The sequence below is a fragment of the Hemitrygon akajei genome, chromosome 14 (genome assembly GCF_048418815.1).
Source record: "Hemitrygon akajei chromosome 14, sHemAka1.3, whole genome shotgun sequence".
In the NCBI taxonomy this organism is placed as follows: domain Eukaryota; kingdom Metazoa; phylum Chordata; class Chondrichthyes; order Myliobatiformes; family Dasyatidae; genus Hemitrygon; species Hemitrygon akajei.
Genome location: NC_133137.1, coordinates 32,025,639 through 32,051,152, shown reverse-complemented (window position 1 = coordinate 32,051,152; position 25,514 = coordinate 32,025,639). Strand labels below are relative to the sequence as shown.

Sequence of the window (25,514 nt, the reverse complement as noted above, 5' to 3'; positions counted from 1 at the left end):
CTTACCACGGCCGTTCTTATGATTAGCTATCTGTAGTGTTACAGCTATTATTTGGCAACTACTGTTGATATTAACGTCAAGCAACTTCGGCTGGGGGGTTGACAATATGCATAAGCACAATAAATTACTGGAAAGTATCAACTGGTTAGGTAGCATCCGCAGAAAACAAAACAGAGAGAGAAAGAGCATGGTGAAGATACACTCTAAACGAATTCACCTAACTAACTGAATAGTTAATAAGCTGAGCAAGTGACACTGCTCAGTTCTAGCACTGCCGTTCAGAGTGATCATATCTCAGCAAGTGCTGCCTGCTCGAGGAACTTTCACTAAGGAGCCTGAGTTTCAGACATTGTGGCACTTCAGGAAGGACAGGGCTACAGTCCCGGGCACATATAGCGTCAGGGGCACGTTAGTGTAGGGGGTGGCACAGTAGCGTAGTGAATAGCTCAACGCTTTGCTGTACCGGCGACCCGGGTTCAGTTCCTGCCGCTGCCTGTAAGGAGTTTGTACGTTCTCCCCGTGACCAGGTGGGTTTCCTCCAGGTGCTCTGGTTTCCTCCCACAGTCCAAAGACGTGCCAATTGGTAGGTTACAAACCAGAGAAAACCTGCAGATGTTGGAAATCTGAGCAACCCACGCCGAATGTGGAGTAACTCAGCCGGCCGGGCAGCATCTATGCAAAAAAGCAAACAGTCGATGCTTCAGCCCAAAACTTAAACTGTTTACGCTTTTCCGTAGATGCTGCCTGGCCTCCTGAGTTCCTCCAGCATTTTGTGTGTGTTGCCCGGTTGGTAAGTTAATTGGTCATTGTAAATTGTCCTGTGGTTAGGCTGGGATTAAGTTGGGGGTCTGTTGGGCAGCACGGTTCGAAGGGCGGAGAAGGCCAAATAAATAAATAAATATAGCTGGGGTGCTGAGACCTTTACACAGTACTGTGTGTTTTCTTTCCAGTTACCAAATAACACTTAATACTACTCAGCTAATACAAAGCTAAATACCCTAATTTCTGTTTCCCAAGCACCTTCCTATTTTAACCAATATACAGTTCTGGTTATGCCACCACTGACGGCAGGCAGACAATCTCTGAAGAGTACTGACAATGGCTGGGGTCACCCATTTTCTAAAGACACTGCCCAGAAGAAGGCAATGACAAACTGCTTCTGTGGAAAAACTTGCCAAGAACAATCATGGTCATGGAAAGACTATCGTGAGCCATAACACACCGTACACAACTGAATTATTAGTACCGTGAAAAAGCCCTAAACACCCCAGCTATCTATATATGCCTCAGAAATATCATGTTTCAAGAGGTAGTCTCATAGAGTAAGTTCCACAAATTTGATCAGTACTCAGCGACGGGATGATGTGACTTGAAGAGAAGCAGGTGGAGGGATCTAGGGAGTAGCTATAGAGAAGCTTTAACATTTACCCTTCTGTAACAGGTACCGAATTCTTGCTCTCCAAATGGAGGTGGGGACTGCAGACAGAATGTGCCTCATACCAGAGGCCATTCCAGAGCGGAGAGAAAAGTCATGAAGGACAGCATAGTTAGGAGAAAAGACACTGTTCTCTGCAGCAAAGGGGGAGAGGCCTGAAAGCTGTGGGACCAGGATTAAGGACGTCTCCTGGGTTGGAGAAGACCTTGGAATGGGAGGAGAGGGATCAGTTATTGTGGTCTAGTGAGCCTCAAAGGGCATGGGTAGCATTAGGCCAGTTTTGCAGAGGGATTAAGAACAACTTGTGGAAAAATTTAAAAAACAGCACTATAAGGGTGAACCCCCAGATACTGCCTGAGCCACGGGCAAATTGGTATATAAGATTAAAGGACTAAGCACATGTCTGAAAGATGGTTAAAAGATCCCAGCGAGTGGTAGAATTCCAGATAGAGTTGACTGAGAGCATTAGGGTCGGAAACCAGTGTCTTCAACTTCAATATGGGCATTTACAAAAGTACGAAGGTAGTTTTCTCCAAAGTGGACTGGGTAAACAGGCTAAGGGATTGATCAGTGGATGAACAATGGATGATGCTAGAAAGATGGTACACAGCACATCATCAAATTAAAATTCTGACTTAAAAAGATTATTATGTGTGATCACAAATTTGGTTTGGTTTCTCATGATCTCTATTGCCTCCATAAAGAAATTGCTAAGCTTTTCTACTGGATCTTGTTCAGCTTTTTAAAAACTTTTTTTTCCCCATCTTTTTGTAGGATCACATCACTAAAAGGGATTGAGAATTTCACTGTGTTCATCAAAAACAGTATACATTTCCCAAGGTTTGGGTTTTCAAAGTAAGGTGGGAGCTGTTCCTTCATGCTCAGGGTATATATAATATGTTTAAAGATCATTGATCACACTGGACAACAAGTTCTTTCAAAAGTGTTGCTTCCTCTGAATTTTTTTTTGTTTATGATAGACCACTTGATGCTGAACACAAATTTTAGAATAATTGTATCACATAGGGATTTAGAGAAAAAGAAATTAAATTTTATTGAATATAATGTGTTTAATTACATTTTGATGCTGAAGCTTTGCAATAGTTCAACAAGCTAAATATGTTTTGATGATTTTCATTTATACTCTGTATCTGAAGCTTCTCGCTTAAGTGTCCAACAATAATCAGCCAGCACTGATGGATTCCAGTTGCCCTGATACCCTTTCTCCATGACTGCAATCTCCTGGTGAAACCTTTCACCGTGTTAATCACTGTCAGCGCCAAGATTTGCAGGGAAAAAGTCTAAATGGGAATGCAGAAAATGAATCTTTAGTGACACATCGCCCTTCACGGTCTTGAATGCTGGAAGCACACTGCCAACATGTAGTTTTGTGTTTTCTTAGTTGCCAAGAAAATTTTCAACAATACCTTTGAATGCCTCCCGTGCAATTCTCTCCAGTCCCACTAGAAGTTCTTCGAATTGCCTGTGTAACACGCTGTAAGGTTTCTCTGCTAATGTAATGGGTTTTTGTAATGTTCACTCCTGAAGTAATGGTTTCTCTGTAGCAGCAATGTTTGGGTTATGGCTGGAGATAACAGGACTGTTGCTGCACGTTAGCCAATCAGGATTTTGTTGCCCTGTCTTGTGATTCTGGAAGTAGTTGATTTCGTGGGCTTTTGCCAGAGGGAGAGAGAGAGATGAAAGGAGAAGACACAAATGGAGAGATTTGGTAGACCACCAGGCAGGGTGGACTTGGAGCGAGAGTCCGAAGGGCAGCGATGATCAGAGGAGGTCAGTGGGGACCGATCAGCCTATGAGTGAGCTCCAACTTTGTGCACAGTCTGTTTAGTAAGATTTAGGGCCGTTTTTGTTTAATATTTCATTTCTCTACCAACCATATAGTCAAAGTAAGAGTTATAATGCTTAATTGTTTAATCACATATTGTGTACTGTTTGTTATTTTGGGGTACTGATTTGTAACAGGGGACACATCGCGCAGCATCTACCCAAGTTTGGCCAGGCAGGGGGTTATCATCCCCTATATTAAGCTGTTAGACGAAGCGAGTGTTACAATTGTGGGGGCTACATTCGGGATTAATTCCGTTGGATGCTGTGATTACCCTGAGCAATGAACCAGTGGGGCAGATATTTGTACTCCGGATGAATTGTTAATTCCACTGTTAATGCTACGATTGTGAGCGGAAGTTTGATAAAATGGCGGGCGCAGCTCTGGTTTTAATGCAGGCCAGCGCTGAGGTAGCTGGGGCAGAGATTTCAAAGACAGGGTTCTGTCATTTCTGAGTAGTGAGGGGTAAGAGTGGGTGGATTTGGAATGTCTAATTAGTCCACGTCCCCAAAGGGTGAGAATTCTGAGGTAGTATCTGCCCTTACTTCTCTGGCAAATAAATGGAAAAATTAGATTCAAAGTTCCAGCTATGGTAGGCTCCACCTATACTCTGGAATAACGCCCACCCCTAAAGGGGAGGAGGAATATGAGATGTGGGTGGAGCGGGCCTCTCAGTTGTTAAATGAGTGGCAGTGCTCGGATGATGAAAAACGACAGAGATTGGATGGAAGTTTGAATGGGTGGGCCGTTGACATTGTCAGAACTGTCAGGTTAAATTATCCCGTAGCGACAGCCGTCAATTATCTGCAAGCACTGGACAATGCTTTTGGAAGCCCAATGGAGCTCATGGTGGGGTTTCTGAACATGCGTCAGGAGAAGGGGGAGAAACTTTCTGCTTATATTTTTCGGCTAGAGAGGCAGCTAAATTGCTTGCAGTGCAGAGGGGTCATTCGGGCGGCTGAGGTGGATCAGTTAAGAATGGACCAGATAGCTAGGGGTGCCCAGTCCCAGAACCTGATCGCTTGGGGTCTCCGACAGTCCCCCTCCCTCTTTTGTTGAGCTGATCAGAGAGGTATGGGAAGAGGAGAATGCGTCAGAGGTGCGGGAGGCCTCCGTCAGCAGGGTACAGTCCTCGGTAGTGGTCCCCTGCAGTGAAGTGACCACAGATAGCCTACCCTGGGGAGCGGTAGGGGAGTTGAGAACGGAGATGTTTTGGCTGTTATCAGCGGGTGTGACCCCCCCATATGATGGAGCTGATGGGGGGCGGATTCCCCGAGGGGACGAACAACGCGGAGGGCTGCTGGCAGCAAGTGTCACACCAGAAGGAGAGTGAGCCCCCGGGTACCTCAACAGGGAGAGTTGTTGGGAAAACTTAGAGGGGATCCACTGAGGGAACAGCCCGGTGTCTCTGGGGGAGCACGTTCCCAGCAATGTAGCAATGAACGCCCAAAAGCAAAAGACCCTGTTCCTGAAGGCTTAGTGGGATCATGCTCCAGTGTGTCACTACAGATAGAGGGTATTTACATTAAAGCCATACTCGACACCGAGTTACTGCACCGTTCATTTTACAACCGGTATCTGAAGCATTTACCCTTCACACCATTGAGGCCACTGGAGATTTGGGGTATCAGTGCCGGTGATTATCCATACGATGGTTATTTGTCAGTGAAACTGGAGTTCTTAGAGGCCGCTGTGGGAGTGTCTGAGGTTCTTGATACAGTGGTGCTGGTTTGTCCGGACCCTGTTGAGACAGACGGCGTTTCAATCCTGGTGGGGACCAACACCCCTCTTGTGAGGAGGCTCATGGGGGTCTGCAAGGAGAAGGCGTTTGAGAGCTTTCTGGGAACGTTGTCTGTGCACCCAGTGTTTCAGGCTGCTTTTGAGGAAATACGTGGCTGCATTGGGCCAGATACTGAATCTAGATGAGGGACTGTGTGGTTCACCCAGTCGAAGCCGATGATGGTATGGTCCAGGGAAGTAGTGAGAGTAATGGGGACCTCCAGATTTCCCAGAGTGCCTGAAGGCAATGTCCTCTGAGAGGATGCTCTGGAAGACCGAAAGGGGGAGTCGGGACTTCCTGCTGGGTTACTGGTGAGGCTGGAATTGCAGAAGCCCTCAGTTGTACAGACGAACAGGATGGCAGTGATTGTCAGGAACACTACGAAGAGGGAGGTCAACTTCAAGTGGGGAATGCCCCTGGTACATCTGTTCCCAGTGGCGGTAATGTCTAGTGCCCCCGCAAGGCACTCTGGGGAGAAACTATTGGAAAAGGGGGAAAGTTGACCGCTGAGTCATTCAACTTTGGGGACTCCCCAGCACCGCCGGGTTGGAAAAGGAGGCTGATGGAGAAGATGTTGAAGCTGGAAGGTGTCTTTTCCATTGGCGAGTTTGATGTGGGTTGTTTCAAGAGCACTCGTCACACTATCCGGGTGACCGAGCACAGAGAGAGGTCGTGGAGACTGGCTCCTGCAGACGTGAAGACGTGCGGCAGCATACGTGTAAGTTGAAGGAAGCTGGGATCATCAGTGAGTCCCAAAGCCCCGATGTGTCCCCAGTAGTAGTGGCCCGGAAGAAGAATGGGAAGGTATGGATATGTGTGGACTACAGGACTCTGAACAGTCCCTAACCAGTGTATGGTCCTGAGGGTCGAAGACATTCCGGCCTGCCTGAGTGGTGTGAAGTGGTTCAGTGTGCTGGACTTGAGGAGTGGATATTACCAGATCCCCATGAGTGAGGCCAACAAAGAGAAGACGGCATTTATATGCCCCTTGGGATGCTTCCAGTTCAAAAGGATGCCCTAGGACATATCGGGAGCCCCTGCAACCTTCCAGCAGGTCATGGAGAAGATGGTGAGGGACATGAACTTGCTTGAGGTATTGGTGAATTTGGATGACCTCATAGTATTTGGATCCACCTTGGAAGAACAGGAAGCAAGGCTACTGAAGGTGCTCGGCTGCCTGAAAGCTGAAGGGTTAAAGCTTTCCCTGAACAAGTGCCAGTACTGCAAAACATCTGTTAGCTATCTCGGGGACATAATCTCCTGGAATGGAGTAGCTACAGACCCGGTTAAGATAGAAGCGGTGACCTCTTGGCCAAGTCCCCAGACTGTAAGTGCTCTGCGCTCACTCCTCAGGTTCCGTGGTTAATATCGAAGACTTGTGAAGGGCTACACCCCTTCAAAAGTGTCAGTTTGTGATCACCATGAAGGCAGAGGAAAAGAAGAGGCAGGATCGAGCGGTGGATGAATTGGGAGCTTCTGATGATGCCATACCCTAAGTTTATTGTAACCTGACTGCTCTGAAGACAAATCAGTTGCCGGAATTGAGTTCTGGGGAAGTGGCAGCTGCTCAGCGAGATGATCTGGGCATTGGTACCAATTGGTCAGCGGTCGAAAAGAGAGACAGGGCTCAGGCAGAGAAGACGAAACACGTGGCGGTGCCTCCATTACTGAAAGAATTGCCTCAGTTGGAGTTGAAGAACCAGATCTTATACCAGGTCTCGTCACCCCCGGACCGACATCGGCGTTGCCAGCTGGTTCTGCCTGAGAAGTAGCGGAGGATTGCGTTGAAGTCACTTCATGATGATTCTGGACATTTGGGGATGGAAAAGACCTATGGATTACTCAAGAGACCAGTTTTACTGGCCCCAGATGAAATCAGAGGTCGAAGAATACTGCAAGTCGTGCATTCGATGCATGCGGCAGAAGACACTGCCTGTGCAGGCCGGCCCTCTGTCCCACTTGCAGAGTGCGGGGTCTCTGGACCTGGTGTGTATGGATTTCCTGTCAATGGAACCTGATGCCAGCAACACGGCAAATGTCTTAGTCATCACGGACCACTACGCCAAATATGCTCGGGCTTTTCCTACCAAGGACCAGAGGGTGACTAGGGTGGCAAAAGTGTTATGGGAGAAGTATTTCATTTATTATGGCCTTCCCAGGCGGATACATATTGACTAGGGACAGGACTTTGAGAGCAGACTTACCTATGAGATACCAGGCATGCTTGGAGTTGAGAAGTCAAGAACCACGCCCTATCACCCGCACCTTGCTAGACATGCTCGGGACCCTGGAGGTCAGCAAGAAGAGCAAGTGGAGTCAACGTATGGGGCATCTGGTTCACTGTTACAACTGTACACAAAATGAAGCTACTGGTGCTCGCCATATTATCTGATGTTTGGGCGCGAGGCGAGGTTGCCCATTGACTGACGAGGGTGACTTACCACCGAAGACTTATCTGAAGTATGTCTGATATGAGGAGAGAGCCGAAAAGGACTTATGAATTAGCTGGGGTTGCGGCCACCAAGCAGAATCAAGGAAATAAGAGGAGGTATGATCAGAAGATGAGGTTTTCCCAACTCCTGCTGGGAAATCAAGTCCTCATAAAGAATTTGGGGCTACCTGGAAAGCACAAGTTGGCTAACCGATGGGCGGCCACACCGTATGTGGTGGAGAGTCTGATGCCAAACCTACCAGTTTTCCGGGTGAAACCAGAGGATGGGATTGGGCCTGTTAGGCCAGCCCCCACCCCTGAGAGGAATACTGATTTGGAGGATGAGGATCTGAATGTATGGTATATGCTGCCTTTCGCTAACTCCCCAGTGATTGAGGAAGAGACTTCCGGCCCTTCTCCCATTGAGACAGGTGAAGTGGGGGGGGGGCGCTATCTGTGGACTGCCTGGGTTACAGCAGGACCCTGAAGGAAAGGAAGCGGGGCATGGACACGGGACAGGGGGCTCCGAGCTGCAGGAGTCGTGAGTGATAGTTCGAGAGAGGATTCACCAAGCAGACCTGAAGTATCCCCAGTAGCATCTGAGCCTGAAGAGTTAGGTGAGGGGTATGGAGGTTTCAGAGAATTAGGAGATCATCGGATAGGTTGGCCTATGTAACACCTGGGGAACAGGGCGTGATCTCTACTGTTTTGGGGAGCTATGTCACTGCCTTTTGCACCTGGATTGGACTTTGCGTTTTGCAGGAAGGGTTGGCGAACTAACTCAACATCATGAGGACATGACTAAATTTGGTGGGGGGAGAGTGTAACACACTGTAAGGTTTCTCTGCTAATGTAATGGGTTTTTGTAATGTTCACTCCTGAAGTAATGGTTTCTCAGTAGCAGCAATGTTTGGGTTATGGCTGGAGATAACAGGACTGTTGATGCACGTTAGCCAATCAGGATTGTGTTGCTCTGTCTGGTGATTCTGGAAGCAGTTGATTTCGTGGGCTTTTGCCAGAGGGAGAGAGAGAGATGAAGAGAGAAGACACAAATGGACAGATTTGGTAGACCACCGGATGGGGTGAACTCAGAACGAGAGTCCGAAGGGCAGCGACAATTGGAGGAGGTCAATGGGGACCGATCAGCCTATGAGTGAGCTCCAACTTTGTGCACAGACTGTATAATAAGATTTAGGTCCTTTTTACTTTAATATTTCATTTCTCTACTAACCATATAGTCAAAGTAAGAGTTATAAAGCTCAATCGTTTAATCACATATTGTGCACTGTTTGTTATTTCAGGGTACTGATTTGTAACAGGGGACACATCACGCAGCATCCACCCAAACGAGATTTCTTAAGTTTGGCCTGGCAGGGGGGTTATCACTCCCCCCCATATTAAACTGCTAGGCGAACCGAGTGTTACACCTGTCATCGATGATCTGTTTGATTTGTGAACCAACAAAGATGCCTTCCTCAATCTTGGCATCAGTTATTCTGACTTGAAATACAAATTGAAATAACAAATATAGGCAATTTCAAAGAAATGATGGACGATAGGGAAATTTCATCGTCATTTCATCACCAGTAGTCCAAAATCCATAAGGAAGCAAAATGGTTGTTGTCCAGTGTTGTCTTTCCTTTTTGATCTAGAAAGGCACAGCAAAGTTACATTAACTGTGCAGATTTTAACGGGACCTTGTCGATTGCTATTTGTATTTCTCACATATTGTCTGAGGGTAATGTACAGTTGAATTTGATATGTATTTGAGCTTTCTTTGGGATTATTGCTGGGAATTTCCTCTGGGTAACTCTGGTGTGCTGCTGTAACTTTGAAAGATTAGTGGAAATGTTGGTACGAGTATATCTGAGGTTTCTCCTGAAGTTCAAGTGGATAATTGGCAGACTCCGTCAGACAAATTAACACCCAATGTATTAATTTATTTAATAACATCACTGAAGAATGTGTATTTGTAGAACTGACAGTCATAAACATGTGAAAGGGTACCACTGAGGTTTATGTGTGTGCATTGCCAACAGTCTTTCCAGAGTACTCAAATGTGGCCCAAGTGCAGAGAGAGAGAGAGAGACACTGAAGGGGATTGACAGGTCACTGACTTTAATGAGAACCGTTGCAGAATTCAAAGAAAAAGAAAAACAATAAACACTAGGCCGATAGAGCCATTAACTAAAACTCCCAAAACTGAAAGTTAATGGCAACACTGCAGCTGGAAGCGATAACTAAACACTAAAAGGATACCTCTCTTGACAGAGTCAAGCCAGGTGGTAGTCCTCATTTCCCACACAAGGCCGAGGGTAAGCAGGGAGTGTAAATGTTGCTCAACAAGTCTAGAAAGGGAAAGAAGGGAGTTAAATACCACCATAATGAAACAGTAATTGGCTGGACCGTGTATACTCATGAGCGCAATTGCCAAACTTGTTCTGCAGCCCACCTGTGCGGGTATGTAGATCCTGTAGCAGAGTCCATGGTTATGCCAAAGCTTGAGGGTATGTGGATGAATAAAGTGAATGTATACTTACGTACATTCCATGTACCACCATACACCAAAGACAACTTCTAGCCCTCTGTTGCACACTCTTAAACAGGCCTCTCATCTGCTAAAAGATAAACTCTCGCTATCCTAATTTGATCTCCATTGTGGCTTTTCCGTCTGTCTGCAATGTGTTTTTTTTATTTGGAGCTACAGTGTGGAACTGGCCTTTCCAGCCCTTTGTGCTACACCGCTCAGAAACCCCCCTATTTAACCCTAGCCTAATCTCAAGACAATGCACAATGACCTTTGTAAAGCAGGAGGAAACCAGAGCATCAGGGGGAAAGCCATGCGCTCGTGGGAAGGATGTACAAGCTTTCTGTGCAACTCCGACGTGGAATGAACTGCCTAGACGGCATGCCAAACAGAACCTTTTCATGGGTATCTCCATACATGTGACAAGAACAGACCAATCCAGTGGCACTATTTCCATGCTGACGCAGGAACAAGCATTTGCTGGGGAGATTTACATGGAATCGCTTGAAAGATAGGAGTGCATTTGCAGGTGACAATGCATTGGGTGATTTAATGGGACCAGTGATTGGAATCAGGTTGTAGAGTCCACACTGAGGAATCGTAGTGGGTTTTTGAGGGATGTGTGTGATACAGGGTATCACTCCGAAGCCACTCCTGGAGATCCCAAAATGCCAAGCCACTCAGCAGGTTCTGAAGACCGAGGACCCACTGTCTGTGAAGAACGTAGTTTGAGTGCAGGTTTACATCATGGTCTCCGACAGGACACCAGCCACCTTGAAAGAGAATAAAGGGACGTGAGAATAGGAAATTTAAGTTGTTTCACAGATGAACTGGAAGAAGTCGCCCAGGTCCGTAAAAACCTCTGGTGCCATCAACCTCAAATGACCAAGGTCACCTGTCCTCGATCACAATTGTTCAGGGAACCTCTCCATATCCCTGAACTTTCAGTGGATCTCTCTGAGCCTCTGGTCTTTCAGTGAATCTCTTCCAGTGTCATTAATTTGACACCAGTCTCTCCCTTTATATGTTCAGTCCTTCAGTGAGTACTTCCATCTCCTGATTCTCCAGCACTGTGCTCCTCTCCCATCCTCTCTCTCTTTTTCTCTGTTTTAATTTTTTTTTTAAATTTCTGCTTGCTTCTGATCTGTCTGTGAACGTTGCCTTCAGACATTACTGGCAAAGCTGGCCACTGACAATTACACTGGAACAAGCCGCCAGATAAGTTTTGGTGGCATAAGACAGAGAAGCAGAATTAGGCCATTTGGTTCATAAGGACTGCTTTGCCATTCCATCATGGCCGATTTATTATTCCTCTCAACCCCATTCTCCTGCCTTCTCCCAGTAACCTTTGAAACGCTTCCTCATCAAGAACCTCCACTTTAAATTTACCCAGTGACTTGGCCTCCACAGCTGTCTATGACAATGAATACCGTGGATTCACCACCCTCTGGCTAAGGAAATTCCTCCTCATCTCTGTTCTAAATGGTCATACATATATGTCACCATATACAACCCTGAGATTCATTTTCTTGGCAACAGAAATGGATGGGCAACAATGGATGGAGCCACTCTAATTCAAAATTTATTATCAAAGCAAATATATGTCACCATATACAACCCTAAAATTCATTGCCTTGTGGGAATATCCATTAAATCTATAGAATAATAACCATAATAGAATCAACGAAAGACCACCCGACTGGGGCATCAACCAGAGTGCAGAAGATACCCACTGTGAATATACAAAAAGAAAGAAATAATAGTAATAAATAAGCAAAAAAATCAAGAGCATGAGATGAAGAGTCCTTGAAAGTGAGTCAACTGGTTGTGGTAACACTTCAATGATGGAGTAAGTGAAGTTGAGTGAAGTTATCTCTTTGGTTGAAGAGTCTGATGATTGAGGGTCAGTAACTGCTCCTGAACCTGGTGGTGTGAATCCTGAGGCTCTTGTACATTCGTCCTGATGACAGCAGCAAGAAGAGAGCATGTCCTGGGTGGTGGGGATCTCTGAAGATGGATGCTGCTTTCCTGTGACAGCATTTCATGTAGATGTGCTCAGTGGTTGGGAGGAGTTTACCTGTGATGGACTATAAAAAAAAAGGCATTACTGATATTTTGTTAGAGTTCTTGTTATTGGCTTTACAGAGCAGAGAACAATTTTAGACAAGAAAAGATTTTGAATTACTGTATCTTTCAATTTACAATGCTATGAGCAGTATTGAATGTCTAATGTTATCATATTTTTTCTCTTTTTTTATTACCAGAGGAAACATTCAGACACATGGAGACCCACATTATTTGAGAAAATGCATGTTTGATGAAGAAGCCCATCTCTACTGCCCTATTTTCCCACTTAAATTCATTATTAAAAAATCTGGGGTGACTTTGAACAGCATAGAAGAAAAGGTATGACAAGTTGTGTAAACTCTTTCTTTCAATTTAGTTTTAGTGAGGATACTGCTTTATATTTTTTACCTTCTGGAAGCAAATGCCAGAACTGTGACTGTTCACTGCCTTTCTGACCCACACCACCTCTGATAATAGGTTTCACTCGACTCCAGAGATCTATGCCCTTTTGACTACCTCATTCATCTTAAATTGATATTAACTAGACAACTATACATTCTCTAGTCACTGTTCAGTTCAATTCAATTCAAGTTTTATTTATTTATCTATCTATTGGCATATAACGTGGAGTAGGCCATTGTGGCCCTTTGAGCTACATTCCAATTTAATCCTGGCCTAATCATGGGACAACTTACAACGACCAATTAACCTACCAACCAGTATTTTCATTCAACCGCTAATGAATACAGCCAAATGAGAGTGTTACTCTGGGGTCAAGGTGCAAAACACAGTACCAACAGTCATACACAGCACAAAGCACACATAGCACATATAAGATAGAACTGTACAACCACTCAATAAAAGACACTGATCTTAAGCTTTCCAAGATCTTCAGATGACCACAACAAAGCCTGTCTTTTGCTGAACGAATTCCGGCCTGGACATCGCGCCACACTGCCCCTGGTGGCACCAGCCCCTCTCCCTGGCAGCTGTGAACAGGCAACACCCCGGCTTGAGGCCTAGTCCTCGCACCTACAAGATAGCAAGCAGATATAGTATATCAGTAAAATACAATCACATAAAATATATATGTAGGTAGCACAGACACTGAGTCCATTGTTCTGCCAAGCAAACGTGGAGGTGGGTGGGGGGGGGGGGGGGGGGAATGCCCATGAAGTCAGCTCTCAGATTGACTACCCAAAATGACATACAAGCCAGAACTACAAACAGAAGGTTTAATTTCTCTCTCCCCAATAAATCCAGCTCTGATTCATTTGACCTCAGTGGTATCCAGTCTCACTGTACAGACTAAGAGCTTGTGGTATCAGGGCAAGTGTGTAAACTTGGATTGAAGACTAGTTGCTATCTAGAAGACTGAGGATCAGAATAAACATGTTTCATTTTGGAAGGGTTTAATTACTGCAGTGTCCCAAGGATGAGATTTTGGCCCTCATTTTATTACAGATGATATTAATGGTCCAGCGGAACCATTATGTTACCATGGTGTAACATAGCTGATGACATGAAAACAGGTGAGAGGGCATATTGTGATGAGGATAAAATAGGTTTGGTGATTGGGTAAAAACTTAGCAAATGCATTTTAAACAAGAGAACATCTGCAGGTGCTGGAAATCCAAGCAACACACACAAAATGCTGGAGGAACTCAGCAGGCCAGGCAGCATCTATGGAAAAGAGTAAGCAGTCAATGTTTCGAGCTGAGACCCTTCTTCAGGACCGGAGAAAAGAGATGAGAAGTTAGCGAAAGAAGGTGGGGGAGGGGAGGAAGGCAGAAGGTGATAGGTGAAACTGAGAGAGGGGGAGTGATGAAGTAAAGAGCTGGGAATCATCTCTCCCAGTTTCACCTATCACCTAATACATTGTATTGCTTCCTGCCCTCCCCACCCCCCCCACCCCCACCTTCTTACTCTGACTTCTCAGCTTGTTTTTCTCCAATCCTGATGAGGTGTCTCAACCGGAAATTTTCACGATTGATGAAGGCCAATACACCGTACGCCTTCTTAACCATTGAGTCAACCTGCGCAGCTGCTTTGCTGTTTAATATGGGGACAAGTGAAGATACACTCTTCTAAGTGGGGAGATATGCACAAAGGCGGCTACATTTCATTAGAAGTTTGAGGAGATTTGGTACGTCACTAAAGACACTCGCAAATTTCTACAGACATACCATAGAGAGCATTTTAAATGGCTGTATCATTGTCTGGTATGGGGGTAGCTAGGGGGAAGGAACGACTGCACAGGACTGAAGTAAGATGCAGAGAGTTGTAAATTAGTCAGCTCCATCTTGGGCACCAGCCTCCGTAGTATCCAGGACATCTTCAAGGAGCAATGCCTCAAAAAGGCAGTGTCCATCATTAAGGACCCCCATCACCCAGGACATGCCTTCTTCTCATTGTTACCATCAAGGAGAAGGTACAGGAACCTGAAAACTCACACTCATCGATTCAGGAACAGCTTCTTCCCCTCTGCCATCCGATTTGTGAATGGACATTGAACCCATGAACACCACCTCACTACTTTTTAAAATTTCTATTATTACACTACTTATTTCATTTAACTTTCTTTTAATATTCCATGTTTTTCTTCTAATATTGTGCATTGGAATGTACTGCAGCCACAAAGCCAAAAAAATTTCATGATGTATGCCTGTGATATTAAGCCTGATTCTTAAGAGAAATCTCAGGTAAACTATCATGTAAATAGAGGGAAAGCAAAGTAGATCCAGGTGTTCACGTGTGAATTGCAACAATGCAGCGAGCAGGTGCAGCAAGTGGGGAGGAAGGTAAATGAGACACGGGCCTTTATGACAAAGAGGATGGAGTTTAGAATAGGGAAGCATTGTTACTATTGTACAGTGTGTCACTGAGCCACACCCAGTACTACATCCAGTTTAGGTCCCCTTATTTAAGAAAAAAATGTAGTGTTGGCACTGCTCAGCTTTTAATTTCCTTTGGAGTTTAGAATAGGGAAGCATTGTTACTATTGTGCAGTGTGTTGTCGAGACCACACCCAGAGTATTGTGCCTGGTTTTGGTCCCCTTGTTTAAGAAAGGAAGTAGTAGCAATGGTGCTGTTCAGCTTTCAATTTTCTTGGGAGCTCAGAAGAATGAGGGGTGATCTTATTAAAACATCTAAGGTCTTTGGAAGGCAGAGTGGGATTCTCAGGCAAGGTGACAAGATTAGAGTGCGGTCATTTAAAATTTCTTCCTGCAGAGGATGGTGAATCTCTGGAGTGCACACTGCAGAGATGATATTATTCAATGTATTTAAAGGTGGAAAAAGCTGCAAATGTTCAGAAATTGAGGGCTGAAAAGAGGTGATGAGGCCTGGGGCAGTACAGCCATGCCACATTGAAGTGCAGAGCAGGCTCGAGGGGCCCAGAGGTCTACTTCAGCAGCTCTAAATTTGAAGGATTGGATGGCTGTATTTTGACAACTGTTTGTTTTGGGTGTGTGTGTGAAAGAGGGAAAGGGAGAAGAAATGAGGGAGGGAAAGAGACTGAGAGGGAGTGTTTTACAGGGAGCTGTCGTGGAGAACGTTATCAATTTTATGAAAAGAGTGTAAATGAAGCAGTGGTCTGTTCTCACAAAGTTTATGTTTAGGTGTTTCAGTCCTCCAGGCAAGCAGCAGGAAACATTTATCACGGGTTACCCAACCATCAAAATCAAATGGGAGATCTGTACTCTCTTTACACTGATGCAATAATTCCAATTTTTCTTTACTTGTTTGTTTCTGTACACCGCAGGGAGGAGTTCTAGGAGTAATTATAAACTGGAAATGTGACCTGGATAGGGCAGCTTCAGAGTGTAAACCTCAATATTCCTTCAGAAGTCTGGATAAAGGATATAACTTCAGGTCAGTCCCTCCTTGGTTTACGGGTGTTTGCTGTAATACAGGGATTGCCAACCTGGCTCCACAGAGCCCCTTGCTTAATGGCACTGAACCATGGCATGAGAAAAGGTTGGCAGCCCCTGCTCTACTTTGTGCCGATTTGTGTTATATTGCTATGGAAGAGTTAAGATATAGATCAAATGAATAAATAGAAGAGGTTCTGCAGGTGCTGAAAAACCGGAGTAACTACATACAAAATTCAGGAGCAACTCAGCAGGTCTGGCAGCGTCTGTGGTGAGGAATAAACAGTCAACGTTTCAGGATGAGACCCTTCTTCAGGACTGGAAAGGAAGGGAGAAGAAGCCAGAATAAGAAGGTGGGGTGGGAGGGGAAGGAGTACAAACTGGAAGGTGGGAGGTGCCGCGCTAGCAAGTCTGGGTGAGCACATGGCAGAGAGCCCAAAGGAGGGACAGCGAGTCTCACTGAACCTCCGTCGAAGTGAAGATTTAAACTTCTTCCGGAGTAGCTTTTGTTAAAACTGCAAAGCCTGGCTAGATGGAATTATGTGTGGAATGAAGATGAGGACATTACTTGAAGCTGTAACTAATTTGAAGGAACAGATTAATGTAAATTGGGGTGCAGTGGTTGTATCTAAACTACCTCTGACATGTAGCAACAGCAAGTGAGATAATGAACATGAAAGGTAACATTTCAAAAGAGTAGGTATGTAAAGATGTGATTGTCCAAACTCATTACTGGCTTGGACAGTTCATATTCTAAATGTGAACAAATGGAGTGGCATGGTAGCATAGTGGTTAGCACAACGCTTTACAGGACAGGCAACCTGGGTTCAATTCCTACCGCTGCCTTTAAGGAGTTCGTACATTCTCCCCGTGACCTCAGGGTCCTCCAGTTTCCTTCCACAGTCCAAAGGCATACTGGCTAGTATGTAAATTGTCTGTAAGTTGTCCCGTGACTAGGCCAGGATTAAATCGGAGGATTACTGGCTCAAAGGGCCTGTTCTGTTCACTATTCAAATAAATAAATACTGTTTTCCTTACTGTAAGATCTGATAGTTAGGGTGGGGCTGAGTAAAAATAATATGGAGAAGCCTGCAAAACTCAGGTTAGGTGTCATCTAAGAGTCAGAATGGCAATGATGATGTTTTGAGTTATTTAATAAATGGAAAAATTGGAAGGTGTTTCCAAAAAAGTGTTACATGAGCCAGGAAAAGGGGACCTGAAGAGAGAGAGAAGAGAATATGAGTGCAAGGAACGGAGACGATGACTGGATGTTGGCACAAAAAAAGTTAATAATTAGAAATGTTACGGAAATAAATGGTTAAAGCAGGAAAACAGCAATAAGGAGTTGGAGCCCGTGACACCAGACAGTGAGGATAAAGTCAAAAATAAAGTTGGCTAGTTACTAAAGTTTCAGTTGTCTATTTGTACCTAAAGCATAAGGCCTGCCATCTCCCTTCCCAACACTTTGTATCCATCATTCATTCCTTGAGATTTCTTGTTTGGTGGATGTCTGTGAGGAGTAAGAATTTCAGGTTGTATACTGTATACATTCTCTGATATTAAATTGAACCATTTGAATTTGTATCACTCCACTATCTTCAGTAAGGATAATTGAAACACTTTACAGCAGTAGCATCTGAAATCTAATAGAATCTGGTAAGGGATGATGTTGTTGGCGAAGAGATTCTGCTTTGATGTTTTGATATATATGCCTAAAATGCAGTTCTCTCAGCCTCAGTATCTGTATATTGCCCATCCAAACTTTACCCAGAGCCTCAGGAACATTTTGAAGTGTATTTTATATTTAAAACATCTATTTAGTTTAAAAGCTTTTTGCTATACATTAAAATTTTCTGTCTGTGTGTGCCTAAAATTGCACTTGCTCTAAAAAATTCAGTCCCTTTAGTCTCCACATTTGTATATTCCCAACGCAAACTCTGCCCAGAACCTCATCAATCGAGTAGCATTTATATACAGTGTATATACAAAAGCAACTCATCAGCATTATCTGCCGTGTTGTGGTACATGGGCGTTCATGGTCTTTCCATGAACATGATTGCTCTTGCCAATTTTTTTCTATAGAAGTGGTTTGCCATTGCCTTCTTCTGGGCAGTGTCTTTACAAAACGGATGAACCCAGCAATTATCAATACTCTTCAGAGATTGTCAGCCTGGTGTCAGTGGTCACATAACCAGGACTTATGATCTGCACCAGCTGCTCATACGACTATCCACGATCTGCTCCCATGGCTTCACATGACCCTGATTGGTGGGGGGGGGGGAGCTGAGCAGGTGCGACACCTTGCCCAAGGGTGACCTGCAGCTAGTGGAGGGAAGGAGCGCCTTACAGCTCCTTTAGTAGAGACATATCTCCACCCAACTACCCAACAAAACAGATCAACTACTTTGTTTTAATGTTCCTGCTGTACATTGAAATCTTGCAAATTTAATTTATGCATCTGAAAATGGGTTTTGCCACAAAAGTTAAGCATTTTAAATCAGTGTCAATCCAGTAACTGTGAGCTACCCAATTGTAAATGTTGGGAATTACTTTTAAAGAATGCAAATATTTTTGGTTAGTCTAATGCACGTTAGCCAGTTATAAAGAATTAGGTTTCAAAAAGTTTTGAATGATATTCTTATAAATATAGATAGCATGCTTGGGTCCAGAAATCCCAGCTTTAGTTTTTATGCCTTCCTGCAAGCAATCAGAATTAGTAGAAACTCTAAAATACAATTATAGGGCCAGTTTTGCAGCCTAAATTTATTGCAAAAAAATGGAAGCTTAAGTTTCATAGAATATAATTTCCAATTTTTCAATAAGACACTGGAAGTTGAGTGTTCTTCATTCCTAGACTTTAGCTTGTCACTCTCCCACATTTTACCTTCTGATCACCGACAAACTCAGTTTGTGTCTATCATGCACTGCTCTGTTCAATAACACCCCTCTTAATGTTGGCTCCCATTTTCAGCAATACTGTCACCTTACAATTCTGATACTTTTTCCAATACGTGGCTCAGACCTTCCTTCCTCTCTAAACATCTATGTTAAATTCCCCATGACTTCTACCACCCTGCAGTTGTGTTTTCTTAAGCTGTCTAACATTATTCATTCACACCTGTATCAATATGCCTGTTAATTTGCCCACATTCCTGTATGTTAATTAATTTGTTGTGAAATATTTACCTACACTGTTCACATCTGCTTCTGGCAGTGGTGATTAAATTTGCTGTCAGTCAACTCCAGATTATTTCACAGCTGAGGCTCTATCAGGCACTGGTCAGACTACACTTGGAACATTGTGAGCAGTTTAGGGCCCCTTATCTAAGAAGTGGTGTGCTGGGATTGGAGATAGACTAGAGGAGATTCATGAGAATGGTCCTGGGAATGAAAGGGTTAATGTACAGTATAACGAGAAGTTGATGGCTCTGGGCCCGTACTCACTGGAATTCAGAAGAATGAGGGAGGATCTCATTGAAGCCTATCAAATACTGAAAGGCCTAGATAGAGTCGGCATGGAGAGGATGCTTCCCATGGTGGGGGAATCTAGGACCAGAGGGCATAGCCACAGAATACAAGGATGTCCCTTTAGAACTGAAATGAGGAAGAACTTCTTTAGCCAGAGTTGTAACAAGAGAGCTGTGGATGGTGGTGAATCTAAGTGTGGAGTAAGGTCTGGAATTAACTTGGACTTGAAATCAACACAACGACACAAAGAAAATCCAAGGGCGAAATCACAAACTGTAGTACTAGAAATAGAACTCCTACAATTGAGCACTGAGTGCTCAGTACGAGGCCTTTCAATACAGAGACTCCACGAAAGAATGTGCCAGGCAATAATTGGCAGTCTGAGTCTTAAAGGGACAGTGACAACTAACCATACTCTGGGGAGCTGGAGTGCCAAAACTTGGATTCCTGCCACTGTTCAGTCCGGACCATGACAAGATGAATGGTGAATCTATGGAATTCATTGCAACAGAGGCTGTGGAGGGCAAGTCACTGGATATATTTAAAGTGGAGGTTGATAGATTCTTAATTAGTAAGGGTATCAAAGGTTATGGGAAGAAGTCAGGAGAATGGGGTTGAGAGGGATAATAAATTAGGTATGATTGAATGGTGGCCTTATTCTGCTCCTATGACTTTATGGTGTCATTACAGTTGACCGAGGCATAATCCTACCTTTATCTGCTTGGTTTACTTATCCTTCAACTGGTGAAGTCTGCTTCTCCCTAAATGGTCAAAACTTCACAACAATGTCAAACCTTGTATTAAATCTCACCTTGCTCTTCATTGCTACAAATAGGGTTCAATAACAACAAGAGTCAGAGATTTCAGCAACAATACAAGTTGCTGAAATCTATGACTCTCAATTTTCTTCATGTAACATGAATACATTTGTAAGGAAATCTTCTGTGGAGTCTATGTAATTCTGTGACATATTTCCTAAAGTGATATTGTGAAGGTGTTTCCCCTCACTGGGAAAAACCCTGAATGGGGTGGGGTGGGGGGGGCTTACTCTCAAAATAAAACATTACTGAATTAAGAATGAGGTTTGCAGAAACGTCTTGAGAATTTATATCTTCGGAATCCTCTAACCAACAGTGCTGGAATTGTCAAGCCAGAATATATGTTCAGAGCTAAATCAGTAGGAAGTCAAGAGTTGTGTGGATTAAACAGGTGGAGTAGATACCAGGGACAGATTTGCTATACTTCTCTCAGAACTGCAGAGCAGGCGATCAATTCCCGAATAACTCCTGTTGAAATTGGTTACGCTGTTGTGAACATATGATATTCAGAAATGAACACAACCCACCTGAGGCCAAACCAGCAATTTATTTTCAGTTCCTTTTTTCCTCCTGATGAATTTATGGTAATCACTTTAAAATTTGCACAACCACAGTTTCAAAGATTATGCAACATATTGTTATTAATTAGCTTTGTCAAGCACAGCTAAAAGCATTTAGGAGTGACGTTCGAGCAAACTCTGTTACCCTAATAAACTCTCTTCTCTTCTTGCAATTTTCCATCTGACTGATAGAAAAACAAGGTACTTCATGGAGAACGGTACTGAATATAGGACCCTAACGAAAGTATTTGGGATAAGAATTGACATTATTGTTCACGGTGAGGTAAAATCAATTTTATATTCTGAAGTATTATTGAATAATGTAACTGCTTATGGATTATTTGACCTCTGCGGAAAGAAGGTTACACTGATACTGATATGGTTTGTTCTGTGAGTAACCTTGCCTAAAGGTTGGTGCTTCAAAAAATCCCATTGATGCTTCTCTCTATTTCAGCATCATTAATTTATGCAGAGTTACGCGGCAAATAGGATTGGTGTAGATGGTCAGCATTGATGTGATGGGCCGAAGGGCCTGTTTCTGGGCTTTACAACTTTATGACTTCAATTGTTTCTTTGTTCCAGTACCCTTCCAATTAGATCTCTATCTCTATTCTCCTTTTTCCTATCTAAGATCCTTGGGTGTATCTGTACCCACCCGCCCCACCCCCCCATCACAGTCCTGATGAAGGGTCTTGGTCCGAAATGTCAACTATTTACTCTTTTCTGTAGATAATGTCTGGTGTGCTGAATTCTTCCAGTATTTTGTGTGTGCTGCTTTGGATTTCCAGCATCTACAGATTTTCTCGTGTTTGTCACTGTCAGTCTTTACCCAGATTTCATGTTCCACTGTAAAATTTTAAACTAGTAATGATAACACATAACTTTGAACTGGTCTAGACCAGGAGTTCACAACCTGGGGTTCACAGACCCCTCGGTTAATGATAAAGGTCCGTGGCATAAAAAGGGTTGGGCACCCCGGTCCAGATAGTACAGGTACCGGGATGATGCTTTCCCGTGACTGGGGTTTCCAGAACCAGGATCAGTTTGAAAATAAGAGGCTGACTATTTACAATTGAAATGTGATTTCTTAACCCAGAGGGAAAACAATCTTTGATTTTCTCTATTCAAGAGGACTGTGGCAGTTCTGTCACTGAAGACTTCAAGGCTGAAATCAATAGATTTTTGATAAGGAAATCGAGGAATATGGGGTTAGTGCAGGAAAGTGTTGTTGAGGTCAAAGATCAGCAATGTCTTATTGAATGAGATTTTGAATGGTGGAGAGGGCAAGAAAAGACTGAAAGAGCCTCTGTCTGGTTTATTTCTTTTGCTCTTACTCACAATAAATGGGCACATGCCTCAACTTTGTACTTCTTGAACTCTCCAACTCTCTTGCTTTGACCTCCTTGTTTCTACAGAAAACCATGGACATTGGAAGTAATGGACTTTTGAACTAATAATTATTTCACTGGGAAGCTCAGAAACCAAATACGATAAATAAGAGTCAAACAATGACCTATAATTTGTACTTTGGATATGAATCCAATGTTTAAGAGAGATATTTAGACTACAATGATATGGACTATCATTGTGGTCGGTAATATGTATTGGCTGCCCCTGAACTAAGGCGTTATTTCCTTATCCTGTTGCAGTTTGGTTGTGTTCTTATTTTTGGGTCACTCTATTTAAAGTTAAATAATATTAAAATATCTTGATTTTTGTTTACTTAGAACATAGAATACAGGAACAGGCCCTTCGGCCCACAGTATTGTGTTGAACCAATTAAATTAGTAATCAAATGGTTAACTAACTTTTGCCCACACATCCTTCCATTTTCCTCACATTCATGTATCTATCAAAATGTCTCTTAGAAGTTCCTAAAGTTTCTGCCTCTACCGCTACCCCAGGCAGTGCATTATAGGCACCCACCACTCTCCGTGTAAGATAACTTGCCCCTCACATCTCCTTTGAAATTACCCCTTCTCACCCACAATGCATGCCCTCTGGTATTAGACATTTCAGCCCTGCGATAAAGGTGTTTCTGTCTACTCCATCTCTGCCGATCGTAATCTCATAAACTTCTATCAGGTCTGCCCTCAGCCTCCATCTCTCTAGAGAAAACAACCAAGTTTCTCTAGCCCTTCATGACAGCACATGCTCTCTAAACCAGGCAGTATTCTGGTAAGCCTCTTCTGGCCCCTCTCTCAAGCCTCAACATCCCTCCAATCATGGGGGAACCAGAACAGCATGCAATACCCCAGATGTGGCCTAACTGAAGTTTTATAAAGTAGCAACATAGCTTCCTGCCTTTTGAACTCAGTGCTTGGACTAATAAAGGCAAGCATCCCAGATTTCTTCTTAACCGCCCTATTAACCTGTGTAGCCACTTCCAGGGAGCTATGAACTTAGATCCCAAGATTTCTCTGCTTATCAACACCATTAAAGATCTTGCCCTTAACAATGTACTGTCTTTTTACATTTGACCTACCAAGTTGCAACACTTCACGTTTGCCTAGGTTAAACTCCTTATGTCAGTTCTCCATCCATATCTGTAACTGATCTATATCCTCCTGTATTCTTTGCCAGTCTTCTAAGCTATCCACAACACCATCAATCTTCATATCATCTGCAAACTTGCCAACCCACCCATCTACATTTTCATCCAGGTCACTCACAGTACATATGTCACAAACAACAGAGATCCCACTACAGATCCTGCAGAACACCACTAATCACAGACTTCCAGCTAGAACAAGGCTCTTCGGCCACTACCTTCTGTTTTTTCACAGGCAAGCCAGGTCTGAATCCAGACAGCCAATTCATGATGGATTCCATTCATCTCAATCTTCTGAATGACCCTCCTATGAGGGACCTATTAAAATCATTAAATATTAAATATTTCACTATTAAAACTTCCAGCTGCCCTTTCCTCATGAGAAGTGCTCTCCTGAAAAAGAAGCTAATTTTCTTGGCATCTGACAAAATATGATACCTGGTATTAACTCACAAGGGTTTATGGATGTGTATCCTTTGTAGCTACCTTTAAAGAAAGCTTCTGTTTATGTCCTGCACTGCATTACCAGATTCCTTACTTGTGTAATTCAATGCAACTAAATTTTACATAGACTCTCAAAATATTTCACATCAATTGGATTCTCTTGATGATTTGTTGCTCTTGTAATTTAGGAAATAAGCATGACTTAGCACACAATGGTGTGCTTACATAATCAATAATGGCCTCTTCTACTTCTTCTGCCAGCTTTTGTTTTAGTTCCTTTCCTTGGTTTGTTCAAATATGCAGGCAATAATCAAAATTCAGTCAACCTCTGAGCTGACTCCACAGTTTACGTACACAATTTTTGTCTTAAGTGAACAATATGTGACTCCTACACTGACAATATAGACTGAATTATTACACCGTGAGAGTCTGTTTCTGGTTTTCTCTGCTTAAACTCAAAAGAATTCTATTTGTAAACATGTGGTAGTCCCTTGGCTCGGCTAACCAGCAATTTAGTTGAGTGTCACAAACACAAGAAAATCTACAGATGCCAGAAATCCAAAGCAACACGCACAGATTGCTGCAGAAACTCAGCAGACCAGGCAGCATCTGTGGAAAAGAGTAAACAGTTGCCGTTTCAAGCCAAGACTTTCATCGGTGCTCTTGGAAGGCCGCAGGGATCTCAGAGGGGGAGCAGTTAGAGGGGGTTTCACTGAACTCCCATCGAAGGGAAGATTTAAACTTCTTCAGGATAGGAATCCCTCAAAGAGACTCCACAGTGATAGTAGAATCACCAACAGGAGAAAATTTGTAGATGCAAGAAATCCAAGCAACACACACAAAATGCTGGAGGAACTCACCAGGCCAGTCAGCATCTATGGAAAAGAGTAATTAGTCGACATTACAGTCTGAGACCTTTCATCAGGACTCAGTTTAGTTTAGTGTCCCTGCCTGTTTGGTGCATTAATTTCTCAGTTTCTTAACTTTCGAAGAAAATGAAACTCACAAATCCTTTGGAAATTGTGTTTGTCTGTCTACAAAAGTGTCAGAACAATTCTATGTTACAGTTGTTGGATTTCCGCTACTTGTATTATTGTAGATACTATACAAACCTCAAAACTAGTGTTACGTAACAGGAGCTCTCAGCATTCTTTGCAAAGAGTAGTACAAACCTCAAACCTCATTATAGTACTCTACTGTTTGCTAAGAGTTCCTATAATGCAGTCCATAGATTTCCCCCTGTGTGTTGGCAAATGCCCCTTGCTACATGAGATGGCTGGAAAATAACTTGTGATGTTGTCACACTAATTCCAGCAGCAGTTTTTAGGAATGTTTGGCAATATTCATTAATCATATATCATTTAATTCCATTTAAGTGTAAGTTAAGATGAGATCACACACCCATCAAATTTACTCCTTCTCCAACGTCACTCATACAGTTAGAGACAGGTGAGATCTCCTCCTCAGACTCTTAAGCAAAATATCCTGGCTCTTAGTATAATGTAAGGGATATTGTTCATTATGATGTTGCTTTCCAACCTTCTATTTGCAATGTGGATGTGGATAAATAATTCAATAAATTATTAAAACATCTCCATTAAACATTCAATCATTTTCACAACCATATTTTGATTCAGTATCTTTATGAAAAAGTTTATCATCTCTCTGACTATCTCCTGTCAGTTCAATGTTCAAAGTTTGAAGTAAATGTTATT

At 43.3% G+C, this 25,514-nt stretch overlaps 1 protein-coding gene across 8 annotated transcripts in view; it reads left to right on the top strand.

Annotated features, from left to right (window-relative positions):
- p2rx2 (purinergic receptor P2X, ligand-gated ion channel, 2) overlaps positions 1-25,514 on the top strand; it is a 94,294-nt gene that overhangs the window by 45,915 nt on the left and 22,865 nt on the right. For 6 of the 8 annotated variants that reach the window (XM_073065758.1, XM_073065757.1, XM_073065754.1 and 3 more), the window contains exons 6-9: positions 2,210-2,290; positions 12,284-12,425; positions 15,850-15,959; positions 20,997-21,087. In XM_073065758.1, the coding sequence (XP_072921859.1) occupies positions 2,210-2,290; positions 12,284-12,425; positions 15,850-15,959; positions 20,997-21,087 (424 nt within the window). The remainder of the gene's footprint in view (positions 1-2,209; positions 2,291-12,283; positions 12,426-15,849; positions 15,960-20,996; positions 21,088-25,514) is intronic. The other 2 variants (XM_073065759.1, XM_073065762.1) reach the window with 2 other exon arrangements.